This window comes from Erinaceus europaeus, chromosome 16, assembly GCF_950295315.1.
Source record: "Erinaceus europaeus chromosome 16, mEriEur2.1, whole genome shotgun sequence".
Classification (NCBI taxonomy): domain Eukaryota; kingdom Metazoa; phylum Chordata; class Mammalia; order Eulipotyphla; family Erinaceidae; genus Erinaceus; species Erinaceus europaeus.
In genome coordinates this window covers 20,220,512-20,241,820 of record NC_080177.1, presented here as the reverse complement: position 1 = coordinate 20,241,820, position 21,309 = coordinate 20,220,512, and the positions used below count along the sequence as shown (strand labels likewise).

The window sequence follows — 21,309 nt, the reverse complement described above, 5'->3', positions numbered from 1 at the left end:
GCAACAAAATGGAAAAAACAGCCTCCAGGAGTGCAGGCACCAAGCCCCAGCAATAACCCTGGAGGCAAGGGGGGGGGAGGAGAAAAAGATAGACATCTGCAGACCTGCTTTCACCGCCTGTAAAGTGACCCCCTTGCAGGGGGGGAGCCAGGGGTTTGAACAGGAATCCTTGCTCACATGCTTGAGCTTGGTCCTATATGTGCTTAACCCAGTGTGCCACTACCCGGTGCACTGTCCCAGCAATAACCTAGGTGGAAAAAAAGAAAAGGAACACATAGCCAAATCCATGAAAAATGTAATGGAAGTCCCCAAATTACCTAAGAAAAAAAACTAGTATCTTTATTTATTTATTGCATAGAGACAGAAATGGAGAGGGAAGAGAGAAATAGGAAGAGAGACAGACACCCACAACACTGCTTCACCACTCGCAAAGCTCTTCCCCTGCAGGTGGAGCCCAGGGGCTCAACCCTGAGTCCTCACGCACTGTAACATATGCGCTCAACCAGGTGCACCACCACCTGGCCCCCGCTAAGAAAATTTTAAGCCAACGCTACCCTGTCTTTAAGGTTATGGTTGATGCACTTCTCAAAATACTTTCTCCAGGTCTCTGTATAAAAGGAAAAGTCAGACACTGACTTCAGATTTCGCTTACCTTTTTTTTCCCCAGTGTAGGGAACATAGTCTTCCCGGTCCTTGTGCTCCAGCGCTTCCTTCTCCAGATACGAGAGGAGATGCTCCCTATCAAAGGGCCCTGTGGCAGACTTTGACGTCTGGTTCTTCTGCCGGAACCCTGCAGGCAACAGAGCATTCTGCCAAAGAGAATCAATCAGTCGCTGTGACCACCAGAAATGCCAACACTACTATATGCTTCCATAAATCACTCAGGCAAGAGTTAGAGACTAGAATGTGAAGCGGGCATTAGGCACTTCATTATAGGGTTTTAAGGCAGCAACAAAAAGGTGTCCCAATCTACTATTTTTTATGTGGTGCCTAGGAATGAACCCAGGTCTTCATGTTTGAGCAATACTGCTGAGTTGCCTCCCTGGCCCAATTTTCATCCTATACTTTTGAGGTGGTGAGAGGAAGAGAGGGGGAGGGGAGAATAACACTAAGCATTGTTCCACCGTCCATGGAGTTCCCTTGGTGGTCCTGTAAGAACTAGGGATTGAAGTCAGAGGGACTAAGACTGGAACTATATGCACTGAACTATCTCCCAGCCCCCACAGATTTTTTAAATATATATTTATTGCCATTATCACTGGGGCTCCCTGCTTGCATGCAAATCCAGTGCTCCTGGAAGCCATTCTTTTCTTTTCTTTTGATAAAACAGTGAGAAATTGAGAGGGGTGGGGGAGATAGAGAGGGAGGGAGACAGAGACACTGCAATACTGCTTCACCACTTATGAGTTTCCCCCCTCTAGGTGGAGAGTGGGGGCCCAAACCCAGGCCTGTGCTAATGGTAATGTGTGCTCAACTGGGTGCACTACCACTCGGCCCCATTTTGCCTATTCTTGTAGCCTTAAATGTAGCACAATACCTATAATCTAAAACTCTAATAAGGGGGAAGGGCTGAGCAGGGGTGTACCAGGTTAAGCGCACTTATTAGTAAGTGTTGGGATCTGGGTTCTCGCCGTGGGCCCCCACCTGCAGAGGGGAAGCTTCAAGAGCAGTGAAGCAAATACTGCAGGCATCACCCCTCTTTCCTTCCCTCCCTTCTAAATTTCTCTTTCTATCAAATAAGAAAAAGGAAAAAAAAAAAAAGGCCACTGAGCAGTGGATTTGTTGTGCAGGCACCTAGCAATAACCCTGGTAACAATAAAAATAAATAAATTAAAACAAAAACTAATATCTGAGGGTCAGGTGGTAGTGCAGTGGGTTAAGCTCACATGGTACAAAGTGTAAGGACTGGTGTAAGGATCCCAGTTCAAGCCCCCGGCTCCCCACCTGCAGGGGAGTTGCTTCACAGGCAGTGAAGTAGGTCTGCAGTTGTCTATCTTTCTCTCCCCATCTTCACCTCCTCTCTCCATTTCTCTCTGTCCTATCCAACAACGACATATCAATAACAACAATAATAACTACAACAATATAAAACAACAAGGGCAACAAAAGGGAAAATAAATAAATATTAAAAAAAAAAAACACCTAAAATCTAACTATTGGCCTTTCTGAAGGATGCTGGCCAAGCAGAATAAATGTATAAATGTGTTAGTTTGCAAAGTGACTGTTAAAAAGGGGACAGGGGTAAGGAGGGATGCTTGCTTCTTGAGTCTGTATTGGGTGGGGGAAATAATGAGAGGAGAACCCAGTGGCATTTGACTTACGCATTTTCTCAAAACATCTGTCTCCAAAAAACAAAGCAGTAGGCCCAAGCTGTTCCTTCATATCCAAGGTTTAGAATATATCGTCAAACAAAATGCTACTGCAAGGGAGCAGCATTTACTTTTTAATTAAAATTTTTGTCTGTTAAATATTATGATTTCTTTCTCATTGCTTGATTCAAGTATACTACTGGACACTTTGGGCCTGTGAGTTTATAGTCTCTCAAACCACTTAACTGTCATTTATTTGCGGTCAATGACTATATTGAAGGAGTCAGGATTCCAGTTAATGTATCATTAAGCCAATATTTTATAATACATATATATTTAAATTAATTTATTGAATAGAGACAGTGAGAAATCAAGAGGGACTGGCAAAGGAGAAAGGGAGGTAGGGAGGTAGGTAGGTTGACTTGGGGAGCAACCCTTCGATCTGAAGAGGCACTGAGGCAGCCTTCCATCAAACAGCTAGGCATCTGCCTCAACAGTACCAAATACATTCTTTCTGGGGTCGGCGGGTAGTGCAGTGGGTTAAGCGCAGATGGTGCAAAGCGCAAGGACCAAGTAAGGATCCTGGTTCGAGGCCCCGGCTCCCCACCTGCAGGGGGTCGCTTCACAGGCGGTGAAACAGACTGCAGGTGTCTATCTTTCTCTCCCCCTCCTCTCTTGATTTCTCTCTGTCCTATTCAACAACAATGACATCAGTAACAATAATAATAAGCATAACAACAATAAAACAACAAGAGCAACAAAAGGGAAAAAAATAGCCTCCAGGAGCAGTGGATTCATGGTGCAGGCACTGAGCCCCAGCAATAACCCTGGAGGAGGAAAAAAAAAATTCCTGCCCAGAAAGAAAAGATTCCTGGAAAGAAATTTTCATAGGTCTGAAAGTAAGAATGTTAGAGACCACTGGTTTACAATGGTCATGTTGGTGGAGGTATGAAGGTAGAAATGGAGGGAAAGGAAGCAAAAAGTTCAGTTGGATATGGGGGTGGGGGGTTGTCAGGTAAATTATGAGAAAGCTAATTGCTCCCAGGAGCGAGCCACTTAAGATCAACGGGCCTAAAGTGTCCCATGAAATTCCCTCTATTAGTCTGCACCTACCTCTGGGTCAAGATCATCCAGAACTGTTTCCAGTTGTTTTAGTTCTACTTCTGACAGATTCCCGAGGAGCTCGTCTTCATCAAGGTCCTTGTACTTCTCTAAGTCCTTCCGGAATGGTAATGCCATGATTTGTTGTTAGGGAGTTGCTTGATTATTGTTATTTAGTTCAGTCAGAGGAGGGACCTATTTTTTCTTTAAAACTATGGAAAACAAACAAACAAACAAACAAACAAAAAAAAATATATATATATATAAAAAAAATTCAGGGGTGGGGGAAATAGCATAATGGTTATGCAAACCGACTGTCATGCCTGAGGCTCCCAGGTCTGAGGTCCAGGTTCAATCCCCCACACCACCATAAGCTAGAGCTGAGCAGTATTCTGGCAAGAAAAAAAAAAAAGGGGGGGTGGGTAGGTGGCGCATGTGGTTGAGCACATGTTATAGTGCTCAACCAGCCCCTGGTCCCCACCTGTAGAGGGAAAGCTTTGCAAGTGGTGAAGCAGTGCTGCAGGTCTCTCTCTCTCTCTCTCTCTCTCCCCCTCCCTCCCTCTCACCTACCCTCTCAATTTCTGGCTGTCTGTATCCAGTAAATAAAGATAAAAAAGGGAGATGGGCAGTAGCTCAGTGGGTTAAGCAAGTGGTGCAAAGCTCAAGGACCGACATAAGGATGCCGGTTCGAGCCTCCGGTTCTCCACCTGCAGGGGAGTTTCTTCACAAACGGTGAAGCAGGTCTGCAGGTGTCTTTCTCTCCCTCTCTCTTGTCTTCCCCATCTCTCTCCATTTCTCTCTGTCCTATCCAACAACAACATCAATAATAATAATGACGACAACAATAAAACAATAAGGACAACAAAAGGGAATAAAGAAATATATTTAAAAAATAAAGATAAAAAATTCAGCACCCCCACCTACCTGGATCTATTATTATGTTGAAAATGTGATTGCTATGTGTCAAACACTCTTATAATTATTACTTTATTTATTTATTACCAGAGTACTACTGAGCTCTGGCTTATGGTGGTGCTGGGTCTGGGCATGGGCCTTCCAGAGCCTTAGGCATGGAAGGAAGTCTTTTGAGTAACCACTATGTTGCCTCCCTATCCAGCACACACTCTTGAGCAGAGATTATACACTATCCTTGTGTATGGATAACTCAACATCTTCAACTTCAGTTGGAAAAAAAAAAACTCAGAAAAAAAGACATGTACGTTCATATATTTCCTACAGGATGAGTGGCCACAGCAAACAACTGTTTTGGGTGGGGGAGACAGTTTGCATAATGGCTGGTTATGCAAAAAAGATTCTCAAGCCAGAGGCTCCAAGGTCTCGGGTTCAAACCCCAGCATGACCATAAATCAGAGCTGAGCAATGCTCTGGATAAGATAATGATAACAACAACAACAACAACAACAACAATAATGTTTTAGAAGTACATTTTTTTTTTTTCTTTTTTAAGCCACCTAACATTTCCCTACTCTGGCTTATTTCACTTAGCCTGATCCTCCTACCCGTCCAGTTCCATCCATTTTGCAGTAAAAGACAAACTCTCATTTTCTCTTAGAACTAAGCAATCTTCTTGTGTTATAAACCACATCTTCCTTATCTTCCTTATCCATTCAATCAACAAGCAGTATCGTTCCAGATACAACGTGACTAATCTATAAATAGGAAAGCAAACTTAAACACAAACCTCACAAAAGGTCTGAAGAAAGTGCTTCCATAAATTCTAGCCATACTGAGGGTCAGTTGTCTCATAAAATGTTCCCATGTGCATAAAACATAATCCACAGACTTAGTGACTTGGCTAAATGTTTCCTGGTTGCTGAAGTGTGTGTGTATTTCCTTTACTACTCTCTTCCTCTGAGTTTTCTCAACTTAATATTCAACTAATGTCTTCTCCTTCCTAAGCCAGTAATACTTTAGAGAGCCTCTGATGTGTTTCCATCTTCATACGCCACAGGGATTTGTTGGCTAATGATATGACCTGCAGCCACCTGGGTCCAACAACAAGCAACTTGCCAGGGTCTGTGTTTATGCAGATGTTAAGTTGCAGGCATCCTGCATGAGTGTCTGAGACAGGTCTGGTTAATACCTATTCTGCTGGCACTTCATCTGCTGTAGCAACTACCCTACATGTCTTCATGCTTTAAACAAATTATTATCACTGCAACTATCATAAAGTTATTTTTGTTCCTTTTTTGTTCTTTAAATATGTCATTTTAGTAAAAGAGATACAGAGAGAAAGACCAGAGCACTGCTCAGCTCTGGCTTTTGGTGTTACTGGGGATTAAACCTGGGACCTTCCAGTCTCAATTATGAAGTCTTTTTGCACAACCATTATGCTGTTTCTCCAGCATTCTTTTTCATTAACTTATTTATGTAAAATCTCACAGAGGTACAATTTCACCTCCCTTGCCATTTTTTCATTCAGACCAAGACAGACAAATAGGAACTACCACAGCCCCAGAGCTTCCTCCAATTCCATGACGCCACCCATATGGTATCAGGGTTTGAACTGGGCCGTACAAATGACAAAGCATGCAGTCCACCCAGTGAGATACCTCCCTGGCATTATTATTACTAAGTTTGATAAATCTCCACTTTGTACTCTTTTTTTTTTGCCTCCAGGGTTACTGCTGGGGCTCAGTGCCTACACCATGAATCCACTGCTCCTGGCGGCCATTTCCCCCCTTTTGTTGCCCTCGTTGTAGCCTTGTTATGGTTATCATTGTCATTGTTAATGTCATTCGTTGTTGGATAGGACAGAGAGAAATGGAGAGAGGAGGGGAAGACAGAGAGGGGGAGAGCAAGACAGACACCTGCAGACCTGCTTCACCACCTGTGAAGCGACTCCCCTACAGGTGAGGAGGAACCAGGATCCTTAAGCCGGTCCTTGTGCTTTGTGCCATGTGTGCTTAAACCTGCTGCGCTACCGCCCGACCTCCCACTTTGTACTTTCAACTTTGAGACAGCAAGTTTATCAAGTATTCCAAGGTCACTTGTTCTCTCTCTTTAACTTGTTATGGTCTTTTTATTTTAATTTTATTAATCTGACAGGACAAAGAAAATTGACAAGGGAAGGGGGTAGAGAGGAGAAGAGAGAGACACCTAGAGCATGGCTTCACTGCTTGTGAAGATTCCCCCTGCCAATGGGGTCCAGGTGCTTGAACACAAGTCCTTGCGCACTGAAACATGTATACTCGACTAGGTATGCCACCATCCAGCCCCTCAAGTATATTTTCTTTTCTTTTGAAAAATTATTTAGTCAATAATGAGAGAGGGGGAGGGAGAGAGAAAGCCAGAGCATCACTCTGGCACATGTGGTGCTGAGATGGAATTAAGACCTCATGCCTGAGAGTTCAATGTCTTATTTATTCACTGTGCCACTGGCTGGGTCACCTGACTACATTTTCTCAGCTACAAGTAATGTAATCTGGGAGCTGAGAGGTAGCTCACCTAGTAGAACACACACATTACCAAGCATGACAGCCCAGGTTCAAGCCCCTGGTTACCACATGGGAGGGCGGGCCTTCAGGAGGGAAGCATCAAGAGCAGTACAGCAGTGCTGCAGTGTTTCTCTTCTCTATCTCCCTTCTTCAGTATCTCTCTTTCACCCTCTACAAAACAAACAAAAAACCCTACACACACACACACACACACACACACACACACACACACCCCAGTCCTGAAAGAAGATTTTATGGATGGGGGTTGGGTGGCGGGCACCAGGTTAAGTGCACAAAGTGCAAGGACGGTGCAAGGGTCCTGGCTTGAGCCCTTGGCTTCTCACCTGCTTCACAGGTGGTGAAGCAGGTCTGCAGATGTCTGTCTTTCTCTCCCTCTCTGTCTTCCCCTCCTCTCTCAATTTCTCTGTTCTATCCAATAAAAATGAAAAATGGCCTCCAGGAACAGTGGATTTGTAGTACTGGCACCAAGCCCCAGCAGTAACCTTGAAGGAAAAAAAATTTTCAGTGGATGTTATCAGCACTTTCTGATATATAATATTAGCCATAAAATGTAATTTAAAAGAAGGTGGCAAGGATCTTTAAGGTGAAAATTTTAAAAATACTCTCCTCATAAAAATAGTGGGATATTTTAGATAGAGAAAATCATTTTTTAAAAAAGGACTATGTACCAGGAGTAGTTATTTAGCTTATGCTATGTTTAAAAATATTAATTAACTTATTTTACAGTGACTATATATGGGGGGGAGAAGAGAGAAGAGAGATACCTGTAGTACTGCCTCACTATTGAGAAGCTTTTCCCCCTGCAGGAGAGGACTGGGGCTAGTTTATTTTTAATGTAGTTTAATATACTTTTTGAAGTGTAGTCTGTAATAAAATCAATTTCTTAGTCAATCAGTATTTTGAAATTACACATTATTTTGAGAACTTTCTATTTATTCTCCAAAAAGTACCCCAGTGTGGACCATAAACTCAGTGGTCACCCTCTAATAAGGTATTATAATGGACAAGATAGGAAAAAGTTACTAGGGACAAATGCAATGCTAAATACTCATATGATAAGTATCATCTGGTGGCTTGCTGCTTTTACTTAAAAATAAATTAATACTTAAAGCTGTACTTTTAGCTTCATTTCTATATAATACAACAGTTGAGTTACTTAAAATTTCACCCCTCCCCATTTTCTGCTATCAACAATCTTGTAACTGATTTATCTACTCATATACATGGGAAAGCATTTCTCCAAATTGTTCAGCCCTAGGGATGAAGTAACTGAAAAAGGTATGTTCATATTCAATATACTAAGTAATGTACTATAAAGATCTTATTTATTTATTAATGAGAAAGAGCTGGACATCACTCTGGTACATGTGCTGCCGGGGCTGAACTCAGGATCTCATGCTTGAGAGTCCAGTGCTTTATCCACTGTGCCACCTCCTGAACCACATAAAGAACTTTTGAAAAAACAAGCTAAAAAGGGAACTTTCTTAAAGTATTTAATGGAAGATATTTTAAGAAACAATAATTAAATACTTTAAGAAAGTTCCCTTTTTAGCTTGTTTTTTCAAATCCCAATTAGGACATTCTGTTAAGAACTTCTGGTTTGGGAGTCAAGCAGTGGCTCAGCAGGTTAAGCGCACGTGGCGCAAAGCGCAAGGACCAGCTTAAGGATCCTGGTTCAAGCCCCCTGGCTCCCCACCTGCAGGGGGTTTGCTTCACAGGTGGTGAAGCAGGTCTGCAGGTGTCTGTCTTTCTCTCCTCCTCCCTGTCTTCCCCTCCTCTCTCCATTTCTCTGTCCTTCCAACACCGACATCAACAACAATAGCTACAACAATAAAAACAAGGGCAACAAAAGGAAATAAATAAATAAATATATTTTTTTTAAAAACTTCTGGGTGATATATCAGTCTCCTAGTTTCAACTCTATTTTGATAAAAATCAAAACTATGGGTAATCATGAAACTTCTATTGCTCAGACCATACCAGCAGTCTGCCTCCTTCCTTCTTTCTTTCTTCCTTCCTTTTCTCCCCTTCCTTCACCTCCTCCCTTTCTCTCTTTCACACCTAGTATAGCTCAGGTCTGGCTGATGGCCCTAGGGCCTGAACCTGGGAGTTTAGAGCCTCAGGCTTAAAAGTATTTTGCATAAACATTATGCTATCTTCCCAACATACCCAATAGTATTCTTTCACTATGGGTTCACATTCTCAGATTCAAAACTTGATTATATTTTCCCTTTCAGTTTATATCCAGTACTGAGGAATGTCTGTATGCTGACAAAGTTCTGTTCGCAAGGGAAACTCAGAAACTCCTTATGAAGGGAAGCTCTGGGAGTAGTGCTTGCTTTTGTTTTTCTGTTCCAGGGACAACAGTCTCTTGTTTACTCTTTGCCATCTATTAGATGAGGAACAAATTCTGAAGGGTACAGAGGTGAAGTCAGTGTGCTACAAAAGCATAAAAGTCCATACTGTGGCAATTGGGGAGGTGGCTCAGTGGGTAGAACACAGACCTTGTATGCTTGAGGCACTGGGTTCAATCCTTGGCACTATATATGCCGGAGCCATGTTCTGGTCTCTCTGTTACATACATATATGCAACTTGAAATAAATGTATATGCTGTTCACAGGGACCTATTTTTAACATTAACCCTGACAGAAAATATATAAAAAAGAAAGATAATTATTTTAAATTTATTTCCTTTTTGTTGTCCTTTTTTATTGTTGTTGTTATTGATGTCATTATTGTTAGATAGGACAGAGAGAAATGGAGAGAGGAAGGGAAGACAGAGAGGGGGAGAGAAAGATACACCTGCAGACCTGCTTCACCGCCTATGAAGCGACTCCCCCGAGGTGGGGAGCCAGAGGCTTGAACCGGGATCTTTAAGATGGTCCTTGCGCTTTGCGCCACATGCTCTTAACCCACTGCGCTACTGCCCGACTCCCTAGAAAGATAATTTACATAGCATGGAGATATTGAAAAAAAAAAAAAAGCACAATACTGTCAGTCATTAAAAACAAACAAAAACTAGGGTTGGGAAGATAGCATAATGGTTATGCAAGACTTCCGTGCCTGAGGCACTAAAGGTCCCAGGTTCAACCCCCAGCATCATAGGTCAGAGATGAGTTATGCTCTGGTAAAAATAAATAAAAATTTAAAAAGTAAAGGCTAATTTTATCAGATAAATTAGGCACACCTTAAGGGAGAAGTAAAAAAAAAAAAAAAAGAAAAGAAAAACTAAGTTTGAAATTCTGCTATGTTCAGACTGTTCAATTCTTCATCCATAAGTCACTTTCTAAAAAAAATTTCTTTGAGGATTCATGGTTTACAGTCAACAGTAAAATACAATAGTTTTTACACGCATAACATTTCCACATAACAATACACCCCCACTTAGTCCTCCTCTGACATCATGTTCCAGGACCTGAACCCTTCCACCCACCCGAGTCTTTTACTTTGGTGCAATACACCTACTCCAGTCCAAGTTCTACTTAGGTCACTTTAAAAAAAAATTATTTATTTGCCCTTTTGTTGCCCTTGTTTTTTTAATTGTTGTTGTAGGTATTATTATTGTTGTTGTTGATGTCATCATTATTGGATAGGACAGAGAGAAATGGGGAGAGAAGAGGAAGACAGAGGGGGAGAGAAAGACACCTGCAGACTTGCTTCACCGCCTGTGAAGCGTCTCCCCTGCCAGGTGGGGAGCTGGGGGCTCCAACCGGGATCCTTAGCCGGTCCCTGCGTTTTGCGCCACCTGCGCTTAACCCGCTGCGCCACTGCCCAACTCCCCAAATTTTTATTTATTCATTTTCCCCTTTTTGTTGCCCTTGTTTTTTTATTGTTGTAATTATTATTGTTGTTATTGATGTCTTCGTTGTTGGGTAGGACAGAGAGAAATGGAAGGGGGGAGGCAGGGGGAGAGAAAGATAAGACACCTGCAGACCTGCTTCACCGCTTGTGAAGCGACGCCCCTGTAGGTGGGCAACCGGGGGCTTGAACCGGATCCTTACGCTCTGCACCACCTGCGCTTAACCGCTGCACTACCGCCGGACTCCCATTAGGTCACTTTTTGAACACTGGATTTAAGTACCACTCCTCACACACCAGAATTGAGCAGCTCTGGGAGCTGGGAATCTGCATTCCCGAGAAGCTCTCAGGCTGTGCTGACACAGCCTGGCAGCTCTAAGTTCATGTCATAAACCCTGACAAGCATGTCTCCTGTGGTTGCCTATTTTGCCCTCTTCATAGGGTGCAGAACTTTGCAATCCCCGAAGTCGACAGTGGTTGCTGCCTTACAATTTCCTTTTCACTCAACCACTAATTCATAAGATCTAAATCTTAGGTTATCTTAGGTTAGCTGAGGATCTACTCAGGGACACGGATATTCTAGGCTCAAAGTTTTGGTTTCATTAACCAGCTCCCTCTGTATGCTTTACCAGGCTCCAGAATGTCCCCTCTCTTTTTCATATTCAATTTCCGGGACCCTGCTAATTTCTGATGGCTTGTCAGCCATCACATTTCACTGAGACAGTAAACATTTTAGCTTGCTTTCTTTCTCTTTTAATTTCTTTATTGGGGGATTAATGGTTTACAGTTGACAGCAAAATACAGTAGCTTGCACATGCATAACATTTCTCAGTTTTCCGCATAACACTCTACCCCCAACACACATACCTAGGTCCTCCTCCACCATCATGTTCTAGGACCTGAGTACCCCCCAGTCCGGAGCCTTTTACTTTGTTTGGTGCAGTACACCAACCCCAGTCTAAGTTCTTAGCGTTTTCCCTTTTGTTCTTGTTTTTCAACTTCTGCCTTTGAGTGAGATCATCCCATATTCACCTTTCTCTTTCTGACTGATCTCACTTAACATGATTCCTTCAAGCTCCATCCAAGATGAGGTGAAGGTGAATTCAGTATTTTAATTTAATTAATTTTTTACTGTTTAAAAAATTATTAAATGATTTTATTTAGTGAGGCAGAGAGAAACTGAGAGGGGGAAAGGAGATAGAGATGGAGAGAAAGAGAGATTATCTATGGGGGCCAGGCAGTGGTGTACCCAGTTAAGCATACATAGTACTATGCCCAAAGACTGGGGTTCAAGCCTCTGGCTCCCCACCTGCAGGAAAAACACTTCACAGCAGCGAAGCAAGTCTTCAGGTGTCTATCTTTCTCTCTCCCTCTCCATCTCCCCCTCCTCTCTCAATTTCCTCTATTCTATCCAATAAAATGGGAGGAAAATGGCCGCCAGGAGCAGTGGATTTGCAGAGCAGGCACCAAGCCCCAGCAATAATTCTTGAGGCAGAGAGACAGAGACAGAGGGAGAGAGATCTACAGTGTGGCTTCACCACTCAAAGGTTTCCCCCTGTAGGTGTGGCTGGGGATTTGAAATTCACCATTTTAACAGCTGAGTAGTATTCCATTTTGTATATATACAACTTACTCAGCCACTCATCTGCTGTTGGACACCTGGGTTGCTCCCAGCTTTTGGCTACTATAGATTGTGCTGCGATGAACACAGGCGTACACAAATCTTTGTGGATGGGTGTGCTGGGTTCCATAGGATATATCCCCAGGAGAGGAATTGCAGGATCATAGGATAGGTCCATTTCTAGCCTTCTGAGAGTTCTCCAGACTGCTCTCCACAGGGACCAATTTATATTTCCATCAGCAGTGCAGGAGGGTTCCTTTGTTCCCACAACCTCTCCAGCATTTGCTGCTGCTACTTTTTCTGATGTATGATATTCTCACATTGTTGACTTTAACATTTTAGCTTTCTGTTTGAATATTTTTTTTAATTTAGTTTCCCTTTTGTTGCCCTTGTTTTTTATTTTTTATTGTTGTTGCAGTTATTGTTGTTACTGATGGCATTGTTGTTAGATAGGACAGAGAGAAATGGAGAGAGGAGGGGAAGACAGAGGGGGGGAGAGAAAGATAGACACCTGCAGACATGCTTCACCGTCTGTGAAGGGACTCACCTGCAGGTGGGGAGCTGGGGGCTCGAACCAGAATCCTCAAGCTGGTCCGTGCGCTTTGCGCCACTTATGCTTAGCCCGCTGTGCTACTGCCCGATTCCCTCTGTTTGAATAATTTTTAAAAAATCAGGGCTGGAAAAATAGTTCACTTGGATAGTGCACTGCTTTGTTACGGGCACTACCCAGGTTTAAGCCCAGCCGCCACTGCACGGAGGGAAGAAGCAAGTACTGTGGTGTCTCCCCTTCTCTCTATCTGAAAATGTCAGCCTGGAATGGTGGGGCCCTGGCAGGCAACCACAACGATTCAGTAACTCCATTCTGTCTCTTTCCAATCACTTAAACAAAGCCCTATAGTGGGGTTCCCAATGCCATGTTTACATTTATATTTCTCAGTGCACCCGTACTAGGTTTTAATTGTTCCGAATGAATATAGTCTACAAAATGGAGATAGAACACTGAAACCAAAATTCTTTGAGACTCAAGCAGAGAAACAGTGAGAGAGGTAAATTTCTACCTGTTAGATGCCAGAACAGGCACACTAAGCTCAAGGAGAGCCTGCACTGAAGCAGTCAACATCATATTCCTATCAACAGCAATTAAGTTTTGTGGAAATCATATGTCAACACAAAGATTCATAATGCCTTTTCCTTTGGGTTTTTTTTTTATAAATCACATAAGTTTGAGAAAATACTACTTTATTTAACCCATGTTCACTTCTTTGGGTCACTGGGGATCGGTGCCTGCACTATGAATCCACTGCTCCTGGCGGCCATCTTTTTCCCGCTGTTGTTGTTGCTGTTGTCATATAGGACGGAGAGAAATTGAGAGAGGAGGGAGAGGGAAAGATAGACACCTGCAGACCTGCTTGACCATTTGTGAAGTGACCCTCTTGCAGGAGGGGAGCCGGAAGCTCAAACTAGGATCCTTATGCTGGTCCTTGCACTTTGCAACGTGTGTGCTTATTTAACCCGCTGCCCAGCCCCCCTTCATTTATTTTTTACAGAGAATAAGATGTTGACACTAAGTATACTTAAAAAAAAAACTATAATTACATGATTCAGAGATATGTTGCCCATTTATAAGCTTCTGTTAAACCTTATTCAACAGTGGAGGCTCAGAGTCATCTGACTCTTACTGTCCTCTCTTTAATGCACACGGCTCATTTTGTCTGGTTCAAAAACCTCCCATAGATGTTTACTACCTGCAGTTTAGGCCAACTATGGTGTCAGTGGGCCAAATTCTGCCTGCTGCCTATTCTTGTAAATGTTTTATCAGAACAGTCACGTTCATTCACTGATACACTTAATGCCCAGGGCTGCTGTTTGTGGTAAAATTACAAAGTTAAACAAACGCAACAGAGATCAGGTGGCCTGCAGAGCCTAAAGTATTTACTATTTTGGCCCTTTACAGAAAAAGTTTGCCAACCTCTGACCTATATAAGATAAAGTCCACATTCCTTTGCACGAGAGAACTAGTGTCGACTAACTTTCCAGTATGATCTCCAGCTGTTCCCCACCGCACAGCCCACACTCCAAATGGGCCCAACATCTCTGGGTCTCTGTGCCTTGCTTACTCTGTCCCTCCCTCTAAAAGTAAAGCCTTCTTCCTCAGCCCTGGGCTGAACTCCTTACACATTCTTTAAGGCCTAGCTAAAGTGTCATGCTTCCCTGAGCATCTCCTGGTCTCTTCCATTCTCACCACTAGAAAAGAATAGTTTCCTTATCTAGAGTGCTATTATCCACCCCTATAAATGCTCCTACTAAAACCACAGCCTATACATTCATGTTATCTCAAAATTTGAAGAGTTTAACTGAAAATACAACATATGATGGTAAGACAGTCTTTTCCAAAGGAGCAAGAGGATAATGGTAAAATAATTAAAGACAGACGTTACGTAAGCATGGAAGTAAGAAAATAGGTTTCACCAAAAGACACAGGCTGGTTTCCATGGCAATTATACTCCTGGTATGTGGAAGCATCAAGTGACAAAAGTCTGGTGTCACTCAATATTTACAGCCCCCCAGTCACATCCCCTTATTCTCCTCCAAGCCCACCAAATAATTTTCTAACTAAGATTTGACAATTCACATAGCTTTCTAAGTTGAAAATTTGGTCTAGGTACTGGTTTTTATGTGTTTATCTTTTTAAAAAATATTTACTTATTTTCCCTTTTGTTGTCCTTTTTTAAAATGGTTGTTGTAGTTATTATTATTGTTATTGATGTTGTCGTTGGACAGGACAGAGAGAAATGGAGAGAGGAGGGGAAGACGGGGAGAGAAAGACAGACACCTGCAGACCTGCTTCACCGCCTATGAAGCCACTCCCCTGCAGGTGGGGAGCCGGGGGCTCGAACTGAGATCCTTCCACCGGTGCTTGGGCTTCTGACCCGCTGCACCACGGCCTGACTCCCATGTGTTTCTCTTAATGACTATGGTTTGTTTGTGTTTTGCCTCCATGGTTATTGCTGGGGCTCAGTGCCTGCACCAAGAATCCACTGCTCCTGGAGGCTCCCCCCCCTTTTGTTGCCCTTGTTGTTTATCGTTGTTGTGGTTATTATTATCATTGTTACTGATGTCATTGTTGTTGGATAGGACAGAGAGAAATGGAGAGAGGAGGGGAAGACAGAGAGGGGGAGAGAAAGACAGACACCTGCAGACCTACTTCACCACTTGTAAAGTGATCCCCCCCTGCAGGTGGGGAGCTGGGAGCTCAAACCAGGATCCTTGCGCCAGTCTTTGCACTTTGCAAAGGCTGTGCTACGGCCCAACCCCCAAGACTTTTTTTTTTTTTTAGTGAGACTGGGCACCTATTGGTGGGTTGTAATCAGGTCTCAACAGAGGCAAAGCTGATGACCAAGACTATGCAGGTGGCAGGGAAGAAGCACAGTGAGTAGAGCACAGGACTTGCAACCTGGAGTCCTAGAGCTCAATCCCAGGTACCACACGTGCCAAAGAACTTTACCATGAGCATGACCCAGGTTCAAGCCTTGCCCTCACCACAACAGGCAGAAGCTTTGATACTGTCTCTGTATCTGAAAAGGTCAGCCTGGAGAGGTAAAGACAGACTGACAATAAATACATACAAAATTATACAAACAACAAAAACCGATATATTCTTGCTTTCTGAAAGTATTTGTCAGGCCTCGGGGCAGGCTTGGAGGGTTATGGGGGGATGGTTCCAGAGGGTCAAGGAAGGTCCTTAGTATGAAAACCATCAACAGTGGAGCAGACAAAAGCCAGAGCAAGAGAGATGCCACGGGACAGCGGGCTCCCGCTTGCTATTTCCCCTTCGTTTTTCCAAACAGACTTTAAGCTGTTGGCTGACACCAGGTGCATCACATTATTTACATCAGGTGTAAAAGATGCCATGTGCAAAACATGGGCTTCGAAGCAAAGCTAAACACAGCTTTTGGGTCAGGGAGTAGCCCTGTCCTGAAAAAAAAAAAAAAATATATATATATATATATATATTTAATGTTAAAAATTGAAGACCCCACAAATGTAAAAAAAACATTGATTTTTCCTCTGTATCATAAAAAAATCATTGATTTGCCTTTGCTAAGTCTGTCCATCACCTACAGTCCTTCAGCTCTGGAGGTGGGCCCAACGGGAACTGGCTCCTTCCAGGAACTCCTGTGAATGCCAGCCAACAGCCAATCAGCAGACTGACTCACCCATCCATCACCTCGCTTCTGCTCATGATGTCACTGCAGCCTCACAGAGTTTGCCAGCCCCTGAATTCCACCACTCCCCTCAGCCCCACAAGTATTTGCCTCCTCTGCTCAGGGCAGCGCAGCTGTCCCTTAGTGCAGTTACGTGGTAAATCCAGGTTTATCAGGCCTGTCTCAGAAACACGTGGGTAGTCTCATTATCCTTTCATGTGGGGGAAAGCCTGTGGTCATTACACGTTTATTTTATTTATTCATATATTTATTTATTTTACCAGAGAACAGATGAGATCTGCCTTATGGTGGTGCGGGGTACTGAACGTGGGACTTTAGAGCCTCAGACATGAGAGTCTCTTTGTATAATCATGCTATCTACCCCCGCCCCACATTTATTTTAAAACTAAAATACTTCTATGTTGTTATATATTAGGTAATAGTATTTAAAAATCAAATTATTCCTCCCTAGATAAATATCCATGTAATCTTCTGAACCCGTCATGGTTCGCCATCCCATAATTTCCTAAGTATCTGTTTCAATTTGCTTTGGTTAAAAGAAATTCAAATCATCTTTTTTTTGGACTTGGCATTAGAGTTCATCTAGAACCAATTTAAAAGTAGGTATCTCTGCCTGCAGATTTTAAGCACTTAAAGTATCTAAAGGCTTTCCTTTAATGTTAGACTTGAGTTTCACCTCTGCTAGCTTGAGGAATAACATCTGCGTTGATAGAGAAGGTTGAAATACAGAAAGTTATTTATTGGGGCCAGTTGGTGGTGGTGCACCCCATGGAGTGCACAGCTTACCATAACAAGGATAAGGTTAAGCCCCCCCCCCCCACAGCAGGGGGAGGAGCTTCACAAGTGGGGAGGCAGTGCTGCAGGCGTCTCTTTCCCCCTATCTCCGCCTTCCCCTCTCAATTTCTCTTTCCTATCAAAAAAAAAAAGAGAGAAAAAAGGGGGTGGGGTGGGACTTGGCTGCTGTGAGTGGTGTGTTACAAACTCCTTGAGAGGCTGCTTCTGTCACGTATTTCTCCTCTTACAGAGAAATTCCTATCACCCGCCCAGGCTGGTTTCCGCCCAGGAAGATCTACCTGCGAACAAGCCCTGGCCCTCTCAACTTACATTGAAAATGGATTCCAGAAGAATTTAAAGACGGGTGCTGTCTTTGTTGATCTCACAGCAGCCTATGACACGGTCTGGCACCTTGGTCTCCTAGTCAAGATCTCAAGATGCCTGCCTCCATGGGTGGCCAACACTATATCGTTTCTTCTCCAAAACAGAAGATTCCGGGTGCATCTGGGTGACAAGTCTAGCAGATGGAGACTTGTCTCAAGTGGCCTCCCCCAGGGCTCTGTTCTGGCTCCTACGCTATTTAATATTTACATCAATGACCTCCCAGAAACTTCTTCAAGGAAGTTCATCTACGCTGATGACATCTGCTGTGTAACTCAGGCATCCAAGTTCGACATCCTCGAGGAAACACTCACGAAAGACATGTCTCTGATATCTGATTACTGTAAAAAATGGCGACTAATCCCTAGCACTGCAAAAACGGTATCATCTGTTTTCCATCTACACCATGCCTCAGCCTCGCGTGAGCTTAATGTGCAGCTTGGTGGTACAAGAATCCGGCATGAAGCCCAGCCAGTCTATCTTGGCGTTACTCTCGATCGCACCCTGTCATTTCACGAACATCTCATAAAAACTGCAGCAAAGGTGAGCGCGAGGAATAACATCATTGCAAGACTGGCCAGCTCCTCATGAGGTGCGAGCGCTTCCACACTACGATCATCATCTCTGGCATTATGCTATTCCACTGCAGAATACTGTGCCCCAGTACGGTTCCGTAGCCCCCATGTCCACTTGGTCGATTCCAAATTATATTCCTCCATGAGGATAATTTCTGGAACCATCCGTTCCACGGCTGCCAGTTCTTAGCAACATCGCCCTGCCAGATATTCGTCGGGATGCGGCATCATCTAAGTTCATCTCCCACGTCTACGCTCGACCGGACCTGCCAATATACGCGGATATCTTCGCCCACCCTGTCCAACGCTTGACGTCTCGTCATCCAATCTGGTCCCCTACGCCTACACTGAACTTCTCTGTTGCAGACTCTTGGAAACAGAGTTGGCAGTCAGCTGAGGTAAAGAACAAACAGCTCATCACAGACCCCTGCAAGCGTCAACCCGGCTTTGACCTAGCACGTTATGACTGGGCCCTCCTCAATCGCTATGGAACAGGCCATGGCCGGTGCGCCGCTATGTTCCATCGCTGGGGAGCCAGAGACGACCCGAACTGCCCCTGCGGCTACAGACAGACTATGACCCACATAGTCAATGACTGCCACCTCTCCAGATTCAAAGGAGGTCTCGAAACTTTACATCAGGCTCAACCTGACGCTGTTGACTGGCTACGGAAGAAGGGCAAACGCTAGAAGAAGTGGTGGCACCTATTGTGCAGGCACTGAGGCTCAGCAATAGCCCCAGTGGCAATAATGAAAAAGAAAAAAGAAAGTCAAGGGGGCCAGGCAGTGTCACAGCAGGTTAAGTGCACAGAGTACAAAACACAAGGACCCGCACAAGGATCTCAGTTTGAGCCCCTGGCTCCTCACCTGCAGGGGGGTCGCTTCATAAACAATGAAGCAGGTCTGCAGGTGTTTATCTTTCTCTCCCCCTCCTCTCAATTTATCTCTGTCCTACCCTATAAAATAATAGAAAAAAATGGCCTCCAGGAGTAGTGGATTTATAGCATTGGCACCGAGCTCCAGCAATAACCTGGAAGCAAAAAAAAAAAAAAAAAAAAAAAAGTCACTTATTTAATTCTAACATCATTAACGACGAGGCTTACTACAGCTATCTGTCAAGGATGGGCTGTAGCAGAGTCCTCAATTACCAGGGAGTTTTCTTGAGTTTCTGTGAGTCAATGGTCCTAGATCACACTAATTAAAACCAAATACTGTGCTTTGTACCCTAAGGTCCAAAGTACTATAAACACAGCATCACCATCTAGAAATGTAAAACCATTTTATTTTAGCTTTATGTATGTAACATGAATGACTTAAAGAGTAGAGAAATATTTTTAAAGGAAATAAATCAGATGAATTTATCCTTCAGTTCAGTGATGAATGTACAATGAAGCCTAAGGCAGTACATTATTGATTTTTGTGGAATTCTTGGATGCTATGTTGATCCAGATGTGGCACATGTGAGCTAGGCAGCTGGCTTCACACAGAGAAGTCTGAGAAAATAGTGACTATGTATGTATGCTGTGTCCTCCAACCCAAGTATGAGATTAGATAACAGCCCGTTGGTGCTGCCACTGCTGTCGGTGACAGCTGGACTTTCAAAAAAAAATGAGACCTGTAGCTCTCAAGAGTCTAGAGAAGAAAGTGAAGTCGCAAGTGTCAGGGTGGCCCAGGAAAACTTGTTAAGGTCTTTATAACAACCGAAGAGATTTAACTGGAAACAGGTTACCAAGGGCAAGGCTCAACTAGAAAGCGACCAGAAAGCAATAGTTTCTGTGACTGTTACAAGAAAAATACTTGGTAGGTTACTCATACCACTTCAAAAACAATCTTTCAGCAAGACTTCACTGAGAAGCTTTGTGGCTCCCAAGTGAGTAGCTCGATTCCTTTTCTAGCTCGAGGCAGCCAAACCAACTCCAGTCCTTTCCCACATATCCTCTCTCTCTCTCTCTCTCTCCCTCCCACCCCCCCCTTTTTTCTTCCTTGTGGGAGGTGTAGCAGCTGAGACAGCAGGCCAGGTCAGGGAGGATCCCACTCTGTATCCCCCCAAAAGAGAGCCCCCAGCCAGCCAGCCAGCCACACCCTCACCACACCCAGTTCTCAGTACCACCAGCTCGACCTTCATCGCCTCTCCTGTCTAACAGACTGAACAGATTAGAAATACTGAAGCTTTTCTAAAAGTTGTAAACTTGCAAGATCTTAAAATAGAAATGACATCATAAGAACAAGTCCGGCGGGGGAGAGGAGTAATAAGGTTACTAAGCTCTTTATCTCTGCTAGCTAAACTAAAAGGGTCTTTTCACTAGTCACACTGGTGAATACGATAGCTGGTGGCTAGCAGAGAAAGCTTATCGGTGCTCGGCCATCAATCAAAGTGTTGAGTTCATGCCGAGCATACGATGGAAAGACTAATCTGAAGGTTTTCTTTCTTGCTCTCCCAAAGGGAAGTATCGCTATGAGTCACTCTTCCTCTTGCAAGAATTTTCTTAATCCACCAAGTTAGTAAGCACTAAACTATACACACAATCCCAAAATAACCTAGGTGGGGTCTATAAGAAACCATGTTAGAACAAGTTGAATTTTATGACAACTTTCCTTAGTTTCATTCCTTCTGAATTTCTTAGGCTTCAGATCAGACTCCCCCCACTCCCATCTAGAAATTCTTTTTCAACTTTACCAATCCCCCATCTATAGATCAATAGGGAACTGTATACTTTAAGTGTCCATCACAGTTAATGGGCAGTATGTGTGTGGGGGGTGGGGTGGGGAGAGGGTAGGGTTACTAGAGAGGTAGAACATAGGGGAGACAAAAAGGATCACAGAAGCAAGAGAAATAAATAAATAGATCAGAAAATTACATAGAAGAGGCTCTGGTTTCCTTCTCTCTACTTCATAAATGTTCCTCAAAATGGAATCGTTAAGTTCACAAAACTTGATCCTTTAGGGAGGCTGTATGTCTACAGCTGTGCCACTTGGAGGTGAAGAAGTCATTATTACTCCGCTTACGTAGAAAATTAAGCCTCCAAGTGAGGAAACGATCCTATA

The 21,309-nt window shown here is 43.5% G+C and overlaps 1 protein-coding gene across 7 annotated transcripts in view; it reads right to left on the bottom strand.

Annotated features, from left to right (window-relative positions):
- TMOD3 (tropomodulin 3) overlaps positions 1–21,309 on the bottom strand; it is a 64,194-nt gene that overhangs the window by 24,148 nt on the left and 18,737 nt on the right. For 6 of the 7 annotated variants that reach the window (XM_060174676.1, XM_060174677.1, XM_060174673.1 and 3 more), the window contains 2 exons: positions 3,423–3,614; positions 653–809 (listed from right to left, as the gene is read on the bottom strand). In XM_060174676.1, the coding sequence (XP_060030659.1) occupies positions 653–809; positions 3,423–3,548 (283 nt within the window). In that variant the 5' untranslated portion in view covers positions 3,549–3,614. Of the gene's footprint in view, positions 1–652; positions 810–3,422; positions 3,615–21,309 lie in introns of those variants that run through there. The other variant, XM_060174679.1, reaches the window with a different exon arrangement.